Here is a 21,284-nt window from a genome sequence, read left to right on the forward strand (position 1 = left end):
GTGTCTCTAAGACACAACAGAAAATGCCTGTGACTCTAGTCCATGTTTTCTTCTTGTTATAGGACACAAAAATAACTCCAAAAGTAATATCTTGATTATGATAAATTGTCATCAAAATGTTGGTTACCACTGCTCTTTGAAAGCACCATCTCCTACATGCAGCATTATAAGAATATGGATAAATAGCCCCACATTTGTATAATATAGCTTATAATATAATATATAGAATAATATAGTTTAATAAATACAGCTTTTTTATTCTTTAAAACCCATGGCTCCATAGGATAAGCCACTCCAAACATCAGGTTTGCTTTCCCAAGTGAAAAAGAAGTAGCCCTAACCTGAAGCTAGGTCCAGAGAAACTCATTTCCATTGCACCCCTTGGGGTAGTCATGAGCTTTTCTCAAAAAGAAACCCCACAGCCAACCCTCTGGTCTTCAACCAACCTCACCCTCCTGTCTCACAGCAGCACCCCTGAGGATACAGGGCTGAGCATCCACATCATCCTCTCATCCACACCAACCAACAGATTCCCATGGACAGTAGGACCTGCTTGTAGCTAGTTGCAATGAGTGAAAAACACTAATTACTCTAAAAAACACTTTATAATCAGGGCTGTATTTATTGCTAGCTGGCAGGTCCCAGGCACAACAGGTCCCAGGGAGGCACAGTGAGCTGAGCTGGCTGCTCCCCTCCCAGGGGGCCAGCTAGCTCAGGAACACTGGAAAACCTTTGCAGGCAGTGGGGGGGGAGAAAATCAGCTCTTTTTGTAAAGCAAGCAAAGAAATGAGACACGAATACCCCTCTGCAATCTGTTTCTGTACCCACTAGAAGGTAACTTGATGGGACTGTGCACACCTTTGCCCTTCTCACCCATCCTACACACGCTGCTCACAGATTTCTTCAAATCCACGTTTTGCTTTGACAAGAAAAAATTAAAGAGTTGTTTTCTGTAAAAACCATTAGTCTGACAACAATGTAAAAATTACAAGCAAGCTGTTTTCCTTGTGTTTCAATTCAAAGGGACATAATATCTGTGGGTTTAAAGGTACTCCCTTGTTTCCCATCAACATAGCTGTGCTGATGTATGGATGCTCATCCAGACACCACCCACCCACGCTCCAGTTTATAACCTCCACTGAGTAAAAGCATCATTTTGGTAACAAATCTACACCTCTTTATCTCCTCATCCCTTGAGCAGCCTGAAACTTTTATTCCTCACAAAGGGCTTTAAGATATCTGCCCCTGCTTTTGGATGAAAACAGCTCAGAGGTGCGGAAGAGCCGCTGAGTAAAACCTAAATATCTTCAGCCCCTACCTGGCAGCCCAAGAATGGTGAAATAAGGTCGACACTCTGTAAAGCCAGAGCTCTGCCTCACGCAGCTCCTCCACAGCCCCTGATATTGGAAGACGGCGGTGACCGGGTTGTCATACAAGTCCTGAGTGCTCCACGTGTCCATGGCAGTGGACACGATACACCCCGCGACACCCAAGGACGAAACGATGAACCCCATCACCTGGCAGATGGTCGTGGACATGGTTTGTCCCCTGGAGAGAGGAGGTGAGACGGCCCTGGATGAAGCCACAGAGCTAATGGGAGCACCGAAGTTCTCTTGACTGAGCCACAAGGAGTTCAGCAGCTCTTATCAGATGCTTTCCATTCAGCGGCGTGTTTGCTCAAAGTGTTTTTGCAAGATAGTCCAGTTTCACTCTTGCTGGGTACGTTTGTGCTGGCAGGGGTAGAGATATGAGCTTTTGTCCTTTAAAAGTGCTTGTCCTTTCCCAGCTAAGCAGCTACACTCCGTCTAGTGTTGGGCAACCCACTTGGAACACGTTCCATCCCCCCATCGAAACCCTTTGCTGTCCCACCAGGCTTCTCCTTCATGCCTGGGCTGAGTGAAGGACCATGTTCCCAAGTGTTCCCAAGTGAACTCAGCACCCAGCCCAGGTCATCACCTCCCTGACTCTCTGTTTATGCAAAGGAGGAGTAGATCTGCCATCAGACCAAGAGAGGGGACATCTGAACACTCAGCCACCTACGTAGGTGTCCACAGAAGAGGCACATGCTAACGGTGATCAGGATGTGGGGCCACCATCTCAACCCAGGGAACAAACAGGGACACGGCTGCTCCTTTTGGTCACTTTGAGCATCACTGGATGCTAACCATGGCACAACCCAGGGCACTGACCAGCCACCTATGTAGGTGTCCACAGAAGAGGCACAGTGATAGACAGGGATGCTAACGGTGAGCAGGATGTGGGGCCACCAGCTCAACTCAGGGAACAAACAGGGACACAGCTGCTCCTTTTGGTCACTTTGAGCATCACTGGATGCTGACCATGGCACAACCCAGGGCGCTGACCCAAATGCCCCAAACTGACCCCACGAAGCTCTTGCAACCCTGTTCTCCTCCTTCCTGCATCCCCATCACGTGGCCCCACTGAAAGCCAGGTGGAGAGAAGGAGAGGGAGGGTGCTGGGACCATTTGGAAAGGGCCTTTTTACAGGTGCTTTTCTGTATTGGCTTGGGGGAGGAGGATGGTGCTGGATAAAGGGGTAAGGGATATAAAATTAGGACATTTATTTTCTCTTTCATAGTAGAGAAGTGGTGGGCTTGGAGGAACAGTATAAATTCACTGCCCCATTCTGCCAACAGAGCGTGGTGAGCTACAAGGACCTTCTGCCTCATGCTCATCCATTCTTATCTAATACCCTGCTCCAACTGATTTCCTCTAGCCCTGACCTAGAAACAAATTTAACCAGTCCTGATGCCACCCATCCCATCACCCAGTTGGGAAGCCACGTGTGAAAGACACCAGGAAGAGAGGAGAAGCTGATTTCTGTAGGTGGATGAGTTACAAAGCAGTGACTACACGTTGGCTATGGGTCTGCCTTCTGGAGAATGACCACCCAGGACACTTCTCTTGCTTTTTGTGCAGCAAGCTGGTGGGCAGCAGACAGAGAAGTTTTTGCACTGGACTCTGTTGTAGCAGCCAGAGCATAATTCACTTGTCTAGCGGCCACAAATCACAGCCACCAAAACCCTTCTGGGGCACAAGAGACCTTCACTTCCAGCAATATTATTCAAACTGAGTCATTTTCACACACTTTGGCAAGTTTATACCAGAGGAAGAGCCAACTCCAACCTCTCTAAAGGTCTGAAGTTGCCAACAAAAATAACAGCATGAACAAGGAACATAGAAGTGAGCCCTCAAGAACCAGAGGTGGTAAGAGCTGCTCATCCCCAGTGAGGGAGAATCCATTTCTCATCTTGGATAATGCTTTGTGGTAGATCAAGACTGGAGGTGACAACAAGGGACCTAGAAGCCAGGAGAACAATAAGTGCTAAAACAAGTCATGCAGCCAACTCTTTGACCCACCCTTCACTGTCCCACAGCCAGAAGTGGAAGAAGAATTGGGGTAGAACATAAAGGGCAAACATCTTTTTTCCAGGTTTTTTTAAATTCAAAAAACCTCTACCACTTTTTAAATGATGTTTTTTTTCTGATAAATTGGACATCTGGGTGGTGGCACAACTAGCAGTGGAGGCCTCCCATGTGCCCATGCCTGTCTGTTTGCTTTGCCAGGAGGGGAGCCACCACTCCTTCCTCAAACCCTTTCTGCTAGTTTCAGCTGGGTGCAGCTGGAGCAGCTCTTCAAGGCCATAGGGACCTTCTCTTCTTCTCTTCCTCTCCACCATTTCATAACCCTCAGCCCAGGGTTGATGCTTCTCATCATCCTTCTTACTCAGGGGCATTGAAGCCCAGAGCGATGGTGGAGCCATCAAAACCCACCATCAACAATCTCCAGGTATGCAAGAAAGCTCAGGTCATCCAGATCTTGAGGGCCAGATTGAATCATGTCTCTGAAGAGGGATAAACCAACACAAGGTTGCATCACTCCCCCTGAAACCTCGTGCATGCTCCCCTCAAAAATGAAGGGTTGAGGCTGAGGGTCATGCTACAGTCCTCAACTAAGAGGCAAACACCCAACCATGCTCAATACTCCAGGTGTTATCATCTTTGAAGGATCTTTGTGTTTTGGAAGGGTGTTTCTATTTGCTCATCCCTAAGAATATTGCCTGAGATGCTATCCAGCCATCCCAGCAGTAGCTGCTTGACATTTGGGAACTCAAAGCTCCCACAACTACCTTCCATCATAACTGGTTGAAGAAAAGCTCTGGAGAAAAATAATACCACAAACTTGTTTCCATCTCAACCCTCCCCCTAGCCCATTTTCTCTGCCTTTCTGAAATGTTCTTATTTTAAGCTTATTTTTAATGGTTGTTTCCAAGCTACTCGTGGTAGGGAAAAACATATTTCCCTTTGAAAAAAAAACTCATCAACCTCATTTTCCCACCACCCAGCCCCCCACAGAAGATCCCTCAGCAGTTACATCTGAACTACAGCTCAGTCTCCAGCAAGGTGGTTGAATATTTGGGCAAGAGGGCTTTGCCACACCACGTGGTGATGCTAAGCAGCATCTAAGGAAGGAAAACAGTAGGTAGGGAGCTCTTCCTCACCAAGGAGCAGAGAACAGGGCTCTTGGGACATATCCAGCAGCATACCCAAACTGGGAAAAAAAAGAAGGGTGCTTTGTGACCACTCCCCTCTGCCACCTTTATTTCAGCTCATACTTGCTTTATCTACCCAGGTGTGGACTCTGTATTATCTCAAAACCGTTCACTGGGCCCATTGCAGCTCTCTGAATGTTATCGCTGCCTCTCCCACAAAAAATCTCCTACAGCTCATGTTTACTTTAAAATTTGCAAATATAACTCACACCCTGCCAGTCGATTCCAGCTTGTCCAGACTGAAACAAAGCAAACCCACCCTTCTCTTTCGGTGCCTCCCCTGCTGTGATGGCCACAGCCTCCAGGAGCGTGTGGTCCAGGGTATGAGATGGGCTCGTTGGTTTTTTTATGATGCTCCATGAGGAAACGTGGTCATGGAAAGCTGCTGTCCCAGCTCAGACCCACTCTACCCCATTGGTCTTCAAGTGGTCCAAAGGGCCTTCAAGGTCACGCAGCAAAGCTGGGCTGCAGGATGTGGCATCCTTCCCTAAATGCCTATGAGCTGTAGCTCAGCCCCACATCTCCACAGACTCTTGCTTGTTCCCTTCCTCTTCTTCTGACCTTCAGCCCAGATCCTTTAGGATTTATTTTCATGCCTCTTGTCCTTTCATGTTGCAAAGGCACAAGACAGTAGCAAGGATAGGATTTGTGTATCTGGCTTCCTGACATCCTCTGTTGGCTCCTCTGCCACCTCTCCTCACCCTGAGTGTCACAAGTGTCATCAGGGTACCTGAGTCCTCTCTAAGAGTCTCACATTAGTTCTTTCCCCATCCTCACACCTCCTTTGGCTCCTGCTGTGAGTGCAAACCCACCACAGCCTCACACATGTCTTTAGTAGCTCATATCAAGTCTCCAGCCCACCTGGGCCACCTACACCTTTCTCACTTGGTCTCAAGAGTCTCTTAAGGAGGATACAACAGTTGCCTGCAGACATTTCAAAATTTGGAGCTGAACTGGCTGCTTTGAAGGGCTTGAGCTTGGAAGAGACTTTGCCGTGGCCATCACCAGTGGAAGATCATGACATGGCACTTAACAGTCCCCACCCTTACAAACTTTGGGCATGAAACAGTTCCAGGAGGCAGAGATGCTGTTTCCTTGGCCCGTGGGCTTCCCTGTCTCCAAAATTTCTAGAGCAAGAGTTGTTTTATGAAGAAGTCTGGAGAGTCATGATGATGTTCCCACGGGTTGGTTTTACTCTGACCCTTTTACTAGTTGGAGAAGTTTAATGGGGGGCACTCAGACTTTCAAAGTCTTCTGTTGGAAAATGAAATATATTCTTATTTTTCAAGTCACCAGCTTTTTGTTGCACAGCAGAGAGATGCCTCAGGTTCTCTGAAAGGGTCAAAAGGGGTTTTGGCTTGGGAAGAAAATAGTCTTTCACGAATCTAGCCTAGCTGAAGAAGTCTATAAAATTACTGCCCATGTTACTGCACTTCAAAAATCTTCTAGAGTACCTAAAAAGGCTCCTTTGAGCAGAAAGTGCCTTGTGGCTTCCACATGAGGTGAAACTCCCAGCCTTGCTGTAGAGCTCAGCTATTGCTATTTGTCTGTTATTGGTGTTTTCAAGTTCAGATCGTGTCCTCCAGACAATTTCAGTCAGCTCTGCCCACACCCCAAAGCAAGCAGCAAAAAAAAAAATATAATAAGAGAAAACCAAATCAGAACAAACAGGCTTAGTTCTCAAGTGACATATTTCACCAGGGACTGACTGTTTATAGCTGAGCAGTGAGGGTGAGAGCCATAAACTACCTGTGTTATTTCCCATTTTCATCTATTACCTTGATTTTTCCTCAGTCTATTTGAAATTAAAATTCCCAGCTAAATTGAAGACAGATGATGGGCAAGACAAGTTTAATCTTTGCTCTGGGAGTGAGGGATTGAGGGGGGAAAAAAAAAAAATCCTTGGAAGGCAAAACTTCACTGATGTGCTCAGGTCACCTCGTTGCTTTGCTAGAGTCCTATTATTTTTATTCACCCAGGCACTATTGTTCCCAATACAAATTGCCATTGTCAGAATAATAAATAGGGGTTTATAATGGAACTGCTGACAAACCATTAACTGTGGTGTGGTGAGCACGGGGGCTGGAATGGAAATCAAGGTTAAAATAAACACTGGGATGAGCTGCTTCAACGATAGCTTAGCAAATTAATAATTAGAGTTTTAGCATCGTTTTTCCCCCCACTCTGGTTGAGGTTCAGTCGCCCTTTGCTGGTGGCAGGTGGGGAAAAAAAATGTCTCAGGTGAATTCAGGAGACGGGGCCAATCTATAAGTTGTTTTTGCACCAGCTTCTCTAGAGACTGGATGTGTCAGACAATATATAACAGGAGGAGAAAACAGGGTGAGGAGGGACAGGGGAAGCAAAGGAGAGACTCCAGGAGAGGAAGCACTGTTCATTAAAAAGAAATGAAAATAAAATCCACCTCACTTTGTAGGGCAGTGCTGATAGCACCAAAAAAAAAGGCACCTCATCAGGACTGAAGCACAGGAATATTCATCTATCTACACACCACGGGGAAAACACCAACCCCTCAACACCACTGAGGATGAGGAGAGCAACTTTGGGGGGTTCAGAGTCCCACCCACCTTTATTTTTTAAGGGTTGTGCTTTATTATGGGGGCTTTTTGGCTTTTTTAAATCCCTTTTTGTAAGTGAATGCAATAAACCCAACAAACACACATGGTAATTCTGCTCTAAGGAGGCTGGTTCAATTGAGAACCTTGTTCCAAATAGTTATTTATATTTAGGATAGGATGCTCATTTCTGTCCCCAACTGGAAGGGAGTCACAGAGCTTGCTGGATATAGCTGAGGAAGGACAGACCAGTTTCCCACAACCCTTCTGCTAACTGAAGGAAATCCATCCCCACCAACACTACTGTGTATTTTCATTTTAGGAAATCAACACCCACCCTCCAGACACCAGTCTGGAAGCTTTGGAATTGTAAAAAGGTTAGCAAGGGAGGTATTTTGCAAGAACAAAAAAACCTCCAAATCTCAAGTCTTCTGGTTTCTTCCAAGATCAAAGTAGTTCCCAGAGCTGAACGCTCGAAAAGTTTAATTGCTTCTTCTGTAGAGTTCCATTTTCTGTAATTTTAAGCTTTTAGAGCTGAAGTTGTGCAGTGTATTAGAAGTGTAGGTGGGGAGGATTTGCTCTTTACACCTCTATTTGTTCCTCATATGGCAACTTGAATTTTTTTTACTATAAGCAACTTGCTGGAGCCAAGTTTTGTGTGAATACGAGTTCTGCTCAAACATCCTTCTTTGGATGTCATCCTTTGTCCACTCATCCCCACTACAACTCAGGAGGTGAAAAACCTCTCCCACTGGCATCTGAGGCCACAGCTGAATTGGGTTATACTGGTCTGAGTTGCACAGAGGTGGGCTGCTTGTGAAGGAAGCAATTTCTGTGAGCAATGCTTGTTTCTGAGTGTTTGGGAAGGGCCATTTTGCACAAGTTCTGCAGTGATTCGCTGATAGAATTGGCTTCTTCCCTCCATTCTTGCTGTGTCAAAGCACAGAGGCAAGATGGATATAATAGTCTAAGTGCCTTTTTTCTCACTGTATTAAGGCAAGAAGAAAACCCAGATAATCCTGTTGTAACCTAATTGTTTGCACCCCTAGATACTCTGGGCACAAGCAGGACAGGAATGATACCCGTGAAAGAAAAAACTGGAACCAAAGGAGAATTAGGGAGAAATCCAGCCTGGTGGTGTTAGCCTGTACAGAAATGCAGTGAGCTGAACTGTGACATATCCTCTTAGAGAAGAATCTTCTCTGATGCCAAGAATATTAGTGGTTTCTGGTGGGAAGCCACTCACAGCCACGCAGCTGGGATAGGAGCGTAGACCCAAGCCACCCATGGCACAATTCACCCCACGGAGCAGCCACTGAACAACACCTCAAGAACCTGATGCAGAATCATTTGTCACAGCTTTGGATAAACCTCAGCTTGGCCACGGAGGTGGGGTTCAAGTCGAGATGCCCCCAAAAAAGCTGTCCTCCAAACAAGGCGAACACCTGAAGCCCCTTTTGGCTAAAATTTGGGTGCGCCAAAAAAATCCCCCCGTGGCCACCACTCCTCCACATCTCCAGCCACATGGCCCGTGGCTCTGCCCTCCCCTGCCACCTACCCAAACCCTACCTGGCAGCCCGAGGATGGTGAAGTAGCCACGGCATTCCGTGAAGCCGGAGCTCTCCCGGACACATGTCCTCCAGAGGCCCTGGTAGTTGAACACCGCCGTCACCGGGTTGTTGTAGAGATCTTGGGTGCTCCACTGGTCCATGCAGGTCGCTGCGATGATGCCTCCAATCCCTAAAGCAGACACCACGAAGCCCATGGACTGGCAAACCGTCACGGACATGGCGCCAGGAGCTCGGGTCCTCGCCACGTACCAACCTCCAACGAGTTGGATCTGGGGCAGGCAGCCAGGCCAGGAGGGACTTTTTAGGTGGAGGCACAGAGCCTACGTCACAGGCGGGGTGTGGGGAGAGGTCTGGTCCTCACCACGCAAACCTACCCCTTGCCTTTATCTGTTTGGGGTGAGATAATTTCCCTCGCTCGGTACCAAGAGCCGTTTGTTACGTGCGGTGTGAACGCCTCATTTTTTGTTTACCTTCTCCCTCCAGGCAGAGGTGCAGCCAGCACAGGGCAGATGGAGACCAGCAGGTCCCTCTGGAACAGCCAAGGGGAAGTTTCTGCAGAAGGAACCAGGAGAACGAGCTCCAACATAGTTAAATCAAAAAAATTATGAAGAACTTAATCCTGCCCTGGTAGGGGTGATGGTTTTGAGCCAAGTGGTGAGGCATTAGTTTAACCCCTCTAGCTGGTGATGGTTGCTCATCCAAAATGCTTCAACAAAGGATGGTGTATTAAAGGGTATAGCAAAGGAGAGGGCACTAATAGCCCAAGGGGCCTTGGTCAGGCTGGGAGCCCACCGACAAGAAAGCAGTCACTGAGGAGTGAATGGTGTGAACCTGCTGTTTGCTTTGAGAGGACCAAGTCCAGCAGGCAAACCAAGGCAAAAAAATACTAGTGGCAAATTTCTCATTTGCAGTTGTTTTATCCCCCTCATCCAGGTATTAATTTGGGCTTGTTTAGAGAGACAAAGAATGAGGGCAAGGGAGACATGGTGCTATTATTACTATGAGACAAAAGCACCTAAGAGACCTGACCTATCACAGAAAATCACTTTGCTGGGTAATGTTTTTTCCCCCCTTTCTGCTACATCCCTCACCAATTCCTTTCTAGCCCAGTTTTCCACAGGTTCCATCCTGTTGCTCTTCACAGGAGGGAGGAGGTGGTGAGCTCTGTTTCAATGGTGCCAGGCTCACACGTGACACGTGGAGGGTTCAGGAAGACACCTTCAGAAGAAGCAGAGCCCAGTGTGGTAAGATTTAGATGGTTGAAGCAGAAGGTCATTGGGGACCATGAAGAAGTGGGCCACTGTCATCTGGCTACATTCATCCTTGCTTGAGGACCACTGAGTCTCTCCCAGATGTGTGTAGAGGGACTTCCCTGTAAAGCTTCTTCTGAAGATTCAACCTGTTGTGAGAACATGATTGGATCCTAGAGATTATTTTGTTTCTACATCTTTTTGAGAGAAGCAAGCAAGCTGGAAGGGACCTTGGAAAGCCATCCAGTCCATTTCCACCACCCAAAAGAAGAGCAACTCCTCATAAATCTCTGACCTGCCATCAGAAAGCATCCATGAGGAAAATTTTCACTCAATTTATCCTGGAGTGTCAAAAAACAATTCTGAGAATTTTACACCTCATGCTGAAGTTTGTTACACGTTGTTCATGAAAAAAGTCAAGTAAACATCAAACAGGGGAAGGACAACTCCAGGTACCACCAACAGCCCTCTGGTTTCAATAGAATGTTAACTCATTTTCCTTGTTTCCCCCAAAAGACCAGCACTGGTGATTCATGCACGCTTTCACAATTCACTCTACCTCCCAGATCCTTTTCTGGACACGTTGATACCCAGATGATGGTGACACACCTCCCCTGCTGCATGTCGTGGCTGTAATTACCTTTGGTATCGGTCAACACAGCTTAATCACAGAAAGCTTTCCTGGTTTCACATGGCTAAATATAGAACCTAGGTCTGGAGCTCAAACACAGTCCCTGTGTTTGTCACAACCAGGATCACCTGGAGAGGGGAAAGACTCAGGAGAACCAGGAGTTGTTCTCAATAAATTAACTAAAAGGAGAAAATCAGCTTGCATTCAATCAACCTGGGAGGTCTGAAGAACATATCTCTGTTGGTACCCCTCAATCCCTGCATGGGAAGCACAATATACCTGCAAAGAGACAGATCTCACCCAAAATCATCATTTATTTCCATCACTATGCCAACTTACAGCAGCCAGAAGAGCAGGGTCCCAGTGTGGCTCATTCACAACCAGAAATTTCCTTATTGGACCCAAAAGGATGGTTTGATCTACCAGCAATATTTCACAATGGAAATAATCAAGGACTGATTCTCTTTCAACCACCTAAACCAACCAACTCAATGTAAGAGTACCACTTATTTCCCTTGTTCAAAACTCACCAGCACCTTTAACAAGGGTTTCTCCCATTGAAGTGCAATCTGAGACTCTCACCTGGGTCATCTGAGAGGATCAACCACCATCCTGGGGCTCTTGCCTTTGCCTTTTGCCCTCCCTCTGCCCACCTTTCACAGCACCTCTCATCTGAGTGATTCCTCCTTGATTTCCCAGTGTTGAAGTAAAACCCTTCCTGTCCTACTTCTCTTTGCTGTAAAAGGTTATTCCAAGACAGGGGTTTTCCCCCTCTGGTCCACCCTCCAGTAAACAGTGTGAGAAGAGGTTTGGTATGAAATCCAAGTGCTGTTAATCAGCAGGATCTGTTCATTGTAAGAGAGGAGATTTTAACAACCAAAAGAAAGGGAGGAAAAAAAAAAATGAGGGTAAAAAGTGTTTTTTTGTTACCTAATTTAGTATCTTAAACAGAAAACCTTAAGCTCGTTTCAACCTCTTCTTTAGATCTGTTAAATTTCTGCTATAAAGCTAATAAATCTGTTTTATTTCTAAAAAAAAATTGAAAGAAAGCCACTGTAAAACCCCTTCTGAATAGCTGCCACCTCCAATATGGATAAAACAGCAGGAGATTAAAACATCTCTGTAGGGTCAAAGATCTTGGAGCATCTCCTGTCAGGATAAAAAGAACTCCACCACAGCTGAACTTTAGAGAAAACCAGTTGTAAACGTATTTTTGATGCTACAAATAAGATTAAAGCATAAATATGTGCCTGTGAATATTCATGTGCTTGGTGTATGCCATCAAACCTCAGCAACAGTTTGATTTTTTCTTTATTCCTACCTTCCACCTTGACTAGATCTGGTGGTCCTGGAGACAGGAGAATTGGGGTGGCTAAGGCAACACTCAGCACAGGATAACCCTTTTTTTTTTTCCCATCTTGAAGTGGAACTAGGAAAATCTTCCTTGTGCTGATAAAACAGCCCTGGAGGAAAACAACTTGTTCTCAAGAGGAGGATGTTCAGCAAATTGTGGTGGTGGTGGTGGGTTTGGCTTTTCCTGTGAAATGGTGTCCAAGTGGCTATGGAATAATGATAAATCAGCTGTAAACAATAAAGAATGGAGTATATAAATATGGTCCTTTTGTGTTAGGATGATGCAATATATCAATATATTAATAGAATGAAATAATAAATGATACACAACTGAGAAAGAAAAAGTTCTGGGAGAAGGTCAATTTAAAAAGAAACAGAACAGAAAAGGATGGAGCAATGAAATCAGACCTGCAGTTTCACTCATGGTGGGCCTAAAATGATATTTATTGCTAGTAAAGACTAAATGGCATGGTCTCATCTCAGTTTTCTCCCAAAATATGACTAGGGCAAGGGCAATGCCTTCCCTGGATGCTTTTCTAAGGGCCTCATCAGAGAAGATGCTACCCGCTGCTCCCGTTAGCCCAGTTCCCACCAACTGTGCCCACCAGCTCTTCCCACTGCCCATCACTGGTGCCATGACTGCTTAACTGAACTTGAGAGTAGAGTTGGTGTTCTCTGTGACTCTGGTGATTCAGACTGGCTTTACTCACCCCTACCACCCTTAGGAAGGGGGCTGCCCAGAGCCAGCAGCCCCTTCCCACCAGCGATGTCAACTCACCGCCCAACTCCTCTCCTCACCAACTTCCCAACCTCGTTGAAGCTCCTTCTTCTAGGAAAGTGGTGAAGATTCCTCCTGAATATGGGATTTGTCCCTGACAAAGAGGACGCTTTGCCTGCCTAATTATTTTATTCATAAGCCAGCCTTCCTTTCAAAGGCATCTGGGTGACCTATCTAAAGCTAAGTGAATCCCTCACCCCGGAGGAGACCCACTCTTCTTGATCCCTCTTGGGAGCCAGCGTTGGGTGGTGGAAGAAGCTGCCAGGGGAGTTATGAGGAGCTGGACAATGAGAAACACATTGACAAAGTGTTCACATTATTGGCTGATAGGTCTGCATCAGTCACTCATTCACAAGCACAAGGTCTAAATTGCAGAACCAATTAACGGCACTAATAGCCCTTGCCTGAATTAATCTTTGAGACAAAAGAGGAGAGAAGTGGAAGAGCTATTAGCAAATCAAACTGTACCATCCCTGCTTTATTGCAGGAATCTAAGTGTCTGTATTTGGCTATTATGAACTGACTGCAATTACAGCCCTCATTTAAAATGATTAAGTGGTTATAATTATTTTTCAATTAAAACTTAGATCTTCCATTTATACAACATTGCAGGCTTCAATTAAAGTCCTTTTTCCTCCCTTTTTTTTTTTCTTGGAGGAGAAAACGTACCACTGTGCCAAAAGAATCTTGCATCTTTTCTACCCATTAAGAGCCAAATAAGATGCTAATAACGTTTTTGTTTGCATCCCTCCTCCCCAGCCTTGCTGAACTCCTCCGTGGTGAAGGAGATAAACTGCCAGGCACAGCACTTGCAATACCTGCCAGAGGTCAATAAAAACGAGCTTGGATAAGTGGGATGGGTCTCAGCAGCTTCTCTGAAACAAGGTGTGCCCCAAACTGCAGTGCTGGAAGTGGGATTTGGATTTGGACCTGGGAGGGATTTACCTTGTCTGGGATTTTTTGCAAAGAGTTAACACACTAGGAAAAAAAAACAGAGCTGAGTGTGGCAGCAGATGAGCTCAGGACAGGTTTCTTCATAGAATTCTTTAGGTTGGAAGAGACCTTTAAGATCATCAAGTCCAACCATTCGTCCAGGTCTGGTTTTAAAAACTAATCTGTGGAGAGAAAGGTTGAGATCTTCCCATGCCAATTTATCAAAGGGAAAACTTCTGCTGGTTTTCATTTCAAATTGACATTGCTGTTTCTAACTTAGAAAAGAAAAATGAAGTTTAAAAGAGCAAAGGAAAGGAAAAGGAAAGGATGCAAAAAGGAGGTTGAGAAGAAACATATTGGTCCAACCAAAATATGTGATTTTTTTTGTTTAGCCACGTGCTCAATGCATTTTGTTACCTCTATGAGGTTAGAGACCTCTCATGGTGTTATTTGCCCATGAATTCTCTTGCCAAGTTTGACTCAGGAGCATTAGTCATCAGGTGAGAAAGACAGAAGCCATCCAAAGAGCCAGGCCACACCAAGAATCCTTCCATCACTGGGTGCCCTCTAACACAGAATGGCATGGCAAGCCTTGTCCCAGAACTGCTGGGCACGCCAGGAAACCTCCTGTAGATTGTTTTGCAATTAGGGAGGCTTGGGTGGAGGGGGTGACTCAGGAGAGCAGGATAAGAAAGGGTTTGTAGCTCAAGAAGGCACAAACAGCAAAGCCACACTCTGTGTTTTGAGTTTTCCCAACAGGTCGGAGCAGTAGCCAGAGCTTCACACTATCAGAGCCTTCAAAGAGCAACAAGGAGCTTGTCTCTCACTCTCCAAGCTCATTAGCTCAACCATCACACCTCTTTGTACATGCCCAAGCAAGATGAGCTTCTCAGGAAGGATGAACTTCATGCAACCTCTCAACTCCTACGTTCCTGCCTGTGCCCAGCAGGAGAAGGAGGAAACACATGAGCAGGGGAGATTTTGTTCACCAAAAGAGTTCAGGAGAGCTCATTAATTGCTGGTTGTTTCCCTCTTTTGGGATAAGGAAACACTGTGAAGAAGCAGCAACATAAGAGGTAGAGTTTGAAGATGTAGAGAAACCCCAATTCCCATCCAAAGTCAACTGTCCTGGTTTGGGGTAGAGCAGAACTAATTCTGTTCTGAGATTTTACAATTCAGCTAAAGCTCTTTCTAACTCTTATTGTCAAAAGCAGCAGCAAGATGGGATCAGTGCACAGGATCTTGGACCTTCAGGGAGTTGTAGAGGACAAGTGAATGATACCAGCAAATGCAGTAACCTGTGTTGAGACCTAGACACCTTTATGAACAGAGCTGGAAAGTTCTGGAAAGAAGTGTTGGAAAGAAGTTCTTCCCAACACTTCTTCTCTGGATTTATTGGTGTTTAGAAACAGGTTGCCAACAGAAACTTCTACTGTGAAGCAACATGAACCAAAAGTCCTTCTAGGTGGCACTGGAGTTATCCCTTCATCTCATTAAGTGAATCATAGGAACAATTAGGTTGGAAGAGACCTCCAAAATCATCAAGTCCAACCATCGATCTACATTCAAATCTCTAAACACAATTTTGGGCCACAGAGCAATGAAATGATGCCAAATGGCTCCACCATTCACAGAAGGCATAACTTCATGTTTTGTTGTATCAGGACGTCCTGGTGCCCAGCTTCTCTGTGGTATGCCCAAAGCAGGGTGCTTGTCAACCTCTTGAGCATCATCTTCACCAGAAAACCTCCACTTTGCTCCCCACCAGAGAGCCCCCAGCTCTGTATCTCAGTTTTAAACCTTCTTGGCAAACCCCCTCTAGCCCCAGATCTTTTCTTCATGGATGTCCACCAAAGCAACAAGTCTGAAGGGGTAGAGAGGTCCCCTGGGAGGTCACCCAAGGTAACTGGAGGGAACCCAGACTGAACACAACCACACCCCAGCTCCTCTTATCTATCTGCAAGAGTCCCAACACAGATCAGTGGTCCTTCTTAGCCAAGAGCATCCCCTTTATGCATCACAGGGTAGGAGACCTGCTCCCCAGCAGCTCCATCCCACCTGATGGGATGCTGCAGCCACAGCCACGAGGTCCCCTGGGCAAAATTGGGGGACTTACTGAAATACCATCAGTCCCTGTGCCAACCACATCATTCTTAAACACAGAAAAACTGCATTCAACCTACTCCACCAGCAGCAATTCTCTCTTCAGGGAGGGAGGAGAGTGATTTTTAACACCCAAAGCCCAAACAGATGGTAAATTCCCACTTCAGGGGTTGTGGCCAGAATCTAAAGGCTCAGACACATCTGTCACAAACACCATTTCAAGACTTCCTTCTTCAAGCTTTTGTTTCCTTCTCATTGCTTCGACACCAACAGATTCCCTCTGGAAATTCAGGAATTGTGCTGGCAAATAATAAAGCCCAAGCTTTCTCCAGACCTAAAGCCTGGCACTGAAGAGAACAATTGTCTCCAGTTTCTTTGAAAAGACAAAATTGGCTTGGGCAGGGCTCTGCTGGGGTAGTGGGCAGAAAGTGCCCAGGACACTCATCTAAATCAGCCTCTTTTTAATTTTCTTTCTTGTGTTTACTTCTTCCTTCCAAGAAAGCCTGTGTGGATCAGGCTAGGAGACCTCCCAGGCTGCTTTTCATCTCTTCTCCAAGTAAAGCAAAAGAAACTCATTCAAACAAATAAGTGTTCATGATTTTGGGCTGAATGAAAGAGGGAAGATGCAACAGGTGAGGAAGGAGGAGGTGTGATCCTGCAAGGCTCCAGCAAAGCCCCCTGGGGACAAGGGTGAGGAATAAACTCTTCCAAGGGGTGAGAAATGAACTCTTCCACCATCCCCTATGAAGAGTCAGGATTTATTTTCCCCTTCTAAGGCAGCTTTCTACAAGCTCCTGGAATTCAGGAGGTGTGGTTTGGCCTTGGTGAGCACCAGGGGTGCAAGGGAGAGTCCTTGGGAGGTGGGAAACAGTCTCCAACCCATTGGTGGAGGTGCCTGCAGATCATTTGCACTGTATACTTGTGCTTTAAATTCATCATTAATGACTTTTTTCTTTTCCTCAAAAGCATTCAGATATATCCATGGATGTCACATGCAGCTAGACAAGAAAGTCATAGAGGAAAGTGCAGTTTCACTAGAAAAATAGACTTTTTTCCAAGAAAAAACTCAATTTTCTATTTAAAGCTTCAACTCAGGATTGGTTTTGGGGATTTTTTGTGAATTTTGTTGGACAAACCACCAAAATGCAGCTAGCACATCATTCTAACAGGCAGAGTGGAGATGTTCCTGTGCAATGCCACCAATGTAAAGATGCCTGATTCCTATTTCAGCTCTGGCTTTTCAGGAGAAGATAGGAGGGTCAAATTATTGCATTGGTACTGGCCAAACCTCCCTTCACATGTGGGAGTTTCATGTTTTGTGAAGAGCTCCAGCTTGCTCACTTCAAAGTTGCCTTTCTCCCACATCTTCCTCTTTATTATATAAACCAGGGTAAAAATCTAAAGTCCTCCCTGATGTTTCTTATTCCTAAGTGTAGCTTTTTTTCCCCCCTTTGTCCTCTTTTCCATCTCCATTATTTTCTCCTGAGGTAGCAAGTAGTGAAACTGTTAAAAAATGATCACATCCAGAGCAGAGACAAAGTTTAAGATTAATAATTACTTCATCCTGGGGGTTTTGAGGATTCTGCTGTTGCAGGAGTGATGGCAACACAACTACCCAATTAGAAAAAATTGATTTATGATGGAGAAGAGGACAGAGATTAATTCTTCAGAACTAAACCTAGGGGGAACTTCCACACAAAATATTATTGTTGAAAAAAAATCAGGCTGGCAGGGGGAAAGCATCAATGCCAGCAGCAAGGTGGAGAGGAGCAGCCCCAACACATGCTGCCATGGGTTCCTCCACCTCGCTCAGACCCAAAATCTGGCCAAGAAGCACCAGGCTCAGGCAAAGCAACATGGATGGTGGCCACAGGATGGCAGCAGAAACTCATCGATCCCTCCCTGGCCTGAATTCTGCCCTGCTGCGATGAACTTCTTCTCTTCTAAGCAGTAAATTGAATCATTTTATTGTCTGGAGGAATTTTCTGCAGTTTTCCAGCCGCAGACTTTGGGGGGTTTTCAAGGAGATGGTATGAAGATGAAGGACAACGGTGCCCACACACGTGTCCTGGGCACCCACGAGGGCATGGGGCAAAGGGCTAGTGGGTGAATTGATGGGACAACTCTGCTGCTTCAGCAGAATCACTCAAGACAGATTAAATATATATATAAAAGAGCTGTTCATCCTTCTTGTCCACCTCCCTCCTCCTAACACTGGTTAGCCAACCTTTAAATACTTGAGCTTTTCACTCTTTCCAGCCCATTTCAGGTGTGTTGTTGCTCTTCTTCATCATCCCTCCTTTTTATTGACAGAGGCTCAGGGCACTGGAAAAGAAAAACATCTTCCCACCCTCCCTGTTTGTCTGTCAGCCTCTGGCTTCCCTGTGCTTTTGATTCTATGGATGCCTGAGCTGTGTTTCAGCCTTTCCATGGGCAGGAACTGGGTCTGAGCAGTAAGTTGAAGGACTTGGCCAACTTCAAATCAGTTCTCCTGCCTCTAACTCCATCATTTTACCTGTGGCTACAAGTTTTCTTTTAAAAGTCCTATTAGTTTGTGCAGGCGAGTGAAGTTGGCAGCCTGAGGATTTCTTTTGTTGGCATTGTTTAATTTGCTGTGTTTTTGGGAGCCTGACAGCATTCAGCCAGTGGACTAAGACCTAGATGATGCCTACAGACCTCCTGTGATCAGCCCCTAAATGAATATCCAGACAGAGAGCTGGTTTGATTGTTTTTCTGTGCTTTTTCTGAAGCCAGATTTGGACTTTTGGGTTGAAGACCATCACCAGCCTCACTAGGGCCTGGGACACTTTACCTGGATACACAAGGAGACAATGCTCTGTATGTAGACCTGATCTTCTAAACATCTGCTCTTAAATCCAACCATCTCCAAGTCTACTGGTCTTTTCTGGTGGCCACTTGCCCAACTGAGAAAGATATTATCAACAGGCAAAGCAACAGCCAAAGTCCTCCCTCTGCTCTTAAATCACACACCAACAACCCAACATGCCAGAGCACTGGAGGGAAGAATAAGTCAATAGATTCACTCACAGCTTTAGGGTGTGCAGAAGGGAGCAGGCTGACTCCAGAACCATGCCATGGTAGGTGGAAGGAGCCAGATAATCAGTCCAATCCCATAGCAATGGCCAGGAGAAAGACTCATCATCTTGTCCCACCATCCTGGAAGCTCTACTTGCTGTGAAGAGTCAAGGAGACCTTTCAACAGCCAGAACCTCACACACTATATAGGTCACACAGCAGTTAGCTCTTATAGAGGTGGCTTCTTGCCCCACCTCTAAGTTATTGTGGAAGTTGGGGGCACCTGCTGGTGATCTCCTCATCAGTTCCCACCCAAGGCTGGCCAGACTCTGGGTGAAAACCAACCAGGAGGGTCCTGGTTGTGGCCATCATCCATCTGCCAACTCTCATTCTTCAAGGTCACACTCCCAGGGTTTTGCAGAACTTCCCAGAAGAGAGCATGGGGAAAGTGGACAGTGCAAAGCTGGAATTCACCTTTCCCCTAGAGAGGCTCTGGGTTTACCTGCCAAACTCTGGCCTTGCAGATTTTGCATCCAGAGCTGACAATACTCCCAGACTACCTCTTCTCCTGCTAGTTCAGTGCTTGCAGGAGCAGAGGTTGGAAAGGAGGTGTCATTCAATATTAAATAGATTATTTGGGTGGTTTTTGCCCCTCACTGGAGGAGTGCTACTTCTTCTCCTCAAATTGTCCCCCTTTGAGCTGTCTTTCCCATCTCTTTTTCATGGTCAAGCCCTCAACTTAGGCAAACCCTTTCATTTTAGTAGTTTGCTGCAGGTTTTGTGAAGAGATTGAAGAAAGCCTTGGGCCAACAAGACCCAGGAAATCTGAAGCAGAGCACAGTTTTCTCTGGAGGAGATGAGCAGCACTGTGCCTCAAAGAAGTTGTGCCTGTATGGCACCACTACCTCAGACCTCAGGGTTGGGGGGTCACAAGGAAAGGGTGGATACAGGAGCGAGAGATGATGGTTGGACACGTAGGGTGGCCAGATAAAGGTCCATTCCCCCATGCTGACTGCTCTGAACTATCTTCCCCAGTGGTGTGGAGTAGGCATAAAGCTGGAGAAGTGCTGGGGAGTGTAACTGGGATGCAGCAGCTCTCCCTGGCACCCTTAGAGAGAAGAAACACCTCAATATTTGCCAATGGGGCAAAGAAGGAGCTCATGGCAGCCAACCCCCTCTACTGCCAAAGCTCCCCCCTAGTGAGTCCAATGGCTTGAAAGGCAGTTGGAGGGTCCAAACCTGCTCAGACTCACAAATCAATGTCTATAAGTCAGAGTTTTCTATGCTATTGTGAGCTGCTGGTTTATTCAGCTCCCTGTTAAGAAAGTCCACCCCCATCTAAACATAGTTTAAGTCTCTTTCTGCTGAACAGGAGTCCATATCTCTCTTTAACCAACATTATAATCCATAGAAAGGCCTAAAACTGTGGGGATGTGAAGATTCAGCCAACCCTGTCACTGAAAAAGTGGCCCTGTGGTGCTGCCTTTGATTTGGCCCCCAGAAATCCCATCAAAAAGATGCACTAAATTGCTGGCTTAGAGAAAAACAGGAGTCATTTTATCCAGGCTTCTGGGGAGAGATATTTACCCCTTCCACACAGCATCCAGCAAGCCCATAACTTAATTGTTACATTTTATAGATGAATATGATATCCTACCACTGGTTTTTTTTTGCCAGTGCTGGGTACTTTGAGCTTCTTTCACTTGCAGGATACAAAACCAAGCAACATCATATCACTACACAGTTACCAAGGTAACTGGAGAGAAAGATACAACCAGCTGGGGTTGTACACTTTGTGATCTTGCTTCATTAGCTCATTTCTTTACATCAGCTTGCTTTTCTAGCTCCATTTCTCCCTTTGCTTGGAACCACCCAAGAAGACAAATCTGCCAAGGCTGTTGTAAGGAAGGTGATAGTGCCCAGCAGCTTTTTTGTGAGAGGCAGGAGAACTGTTTGTGAGCCATTCACCACTGTGGTTTCATCCTGGAAGACATTCCCCCACCTCAAAAGGGCAATGATGGGGAGGGAAGTGTGTCATGAAGAAGGAAGTGACCATATAGCTGTGGTCCCTCTACCTTGGTGGCCCCAAATGTTGGCTCTCACACTCAGAAGACCTCCATGTGCAGGGGCCAATCCTGCCCATCCTCCTCCAATGCCTGGCATTCATTAATTCTTGAGCTTGAGAAGCAAGAGCAGTGGAGCAAGAGTAGATACTATAGGATGGATAGTTGGGCAAATGAAGACTGAAGAGCAATATGTTGTTGATGGGACACGAGCAGTGGGGAAAGGGTCCATCTGTGATTTGCAAGGTGGCAGCTGAGATTAACCCTCCAAGGACCACAGTGTGAGCAGCTCCCATGTCACAGAATTACAAAGGGTGACTCTTGATACCAGTGCCAGAGGAAAATCAAACTGGGAATAGACCCCATATAAGGTGGATATTAAAAGGTGTGGTATAGATACTATAGGATGGATAGTTGGGC

General features: G+C 45.9%; 1 protein-coding gene across 2 annotated transcripts in view; it reads right to left on the reverse strand.

The window, feature by feature from the left end:
* CLDN18 (claudin 18) overlaps positions 1 to 8,935 on the reverse strand; it is a 14,254-nt gene extending 5,319 nt beyond the window's left edge. The window contains exon 1 of one of the 2 annotated variants that reach the window (XM_008942983.1): positions 8,716 to 8,935. In XM_008942983.1, coding sequence (XP_008941231.1) covers positions 8,716 to 8,935 — 220 coding nt within the window. Of the gene's footprint in view, positions 1 to 1,318; positions 1,539 to 8,715 lie in introns of those variants that run through there. The other variant, XM_008942982.1, reaches the window with a different exon arrangement.
* Positions 8,936 to 21,284: the final 12,349 nt, after the last annotated feature.

The sequence above is a fragment of the Merops nubicus genome, unplaced genomic scaffold, assembly GCF_000691845.1.
Source record: "Merops nubicus isolate BGI_N331 unplaced genomic scaffold, ASM69184v1 scaffold10956, whole genome shotgun sequence".
Lineage (NCBI taxonomy): Eukaryota > Metazoa > Chordata > Aves > Coraciiformes > Meropidae > Merops > Merops nubicus.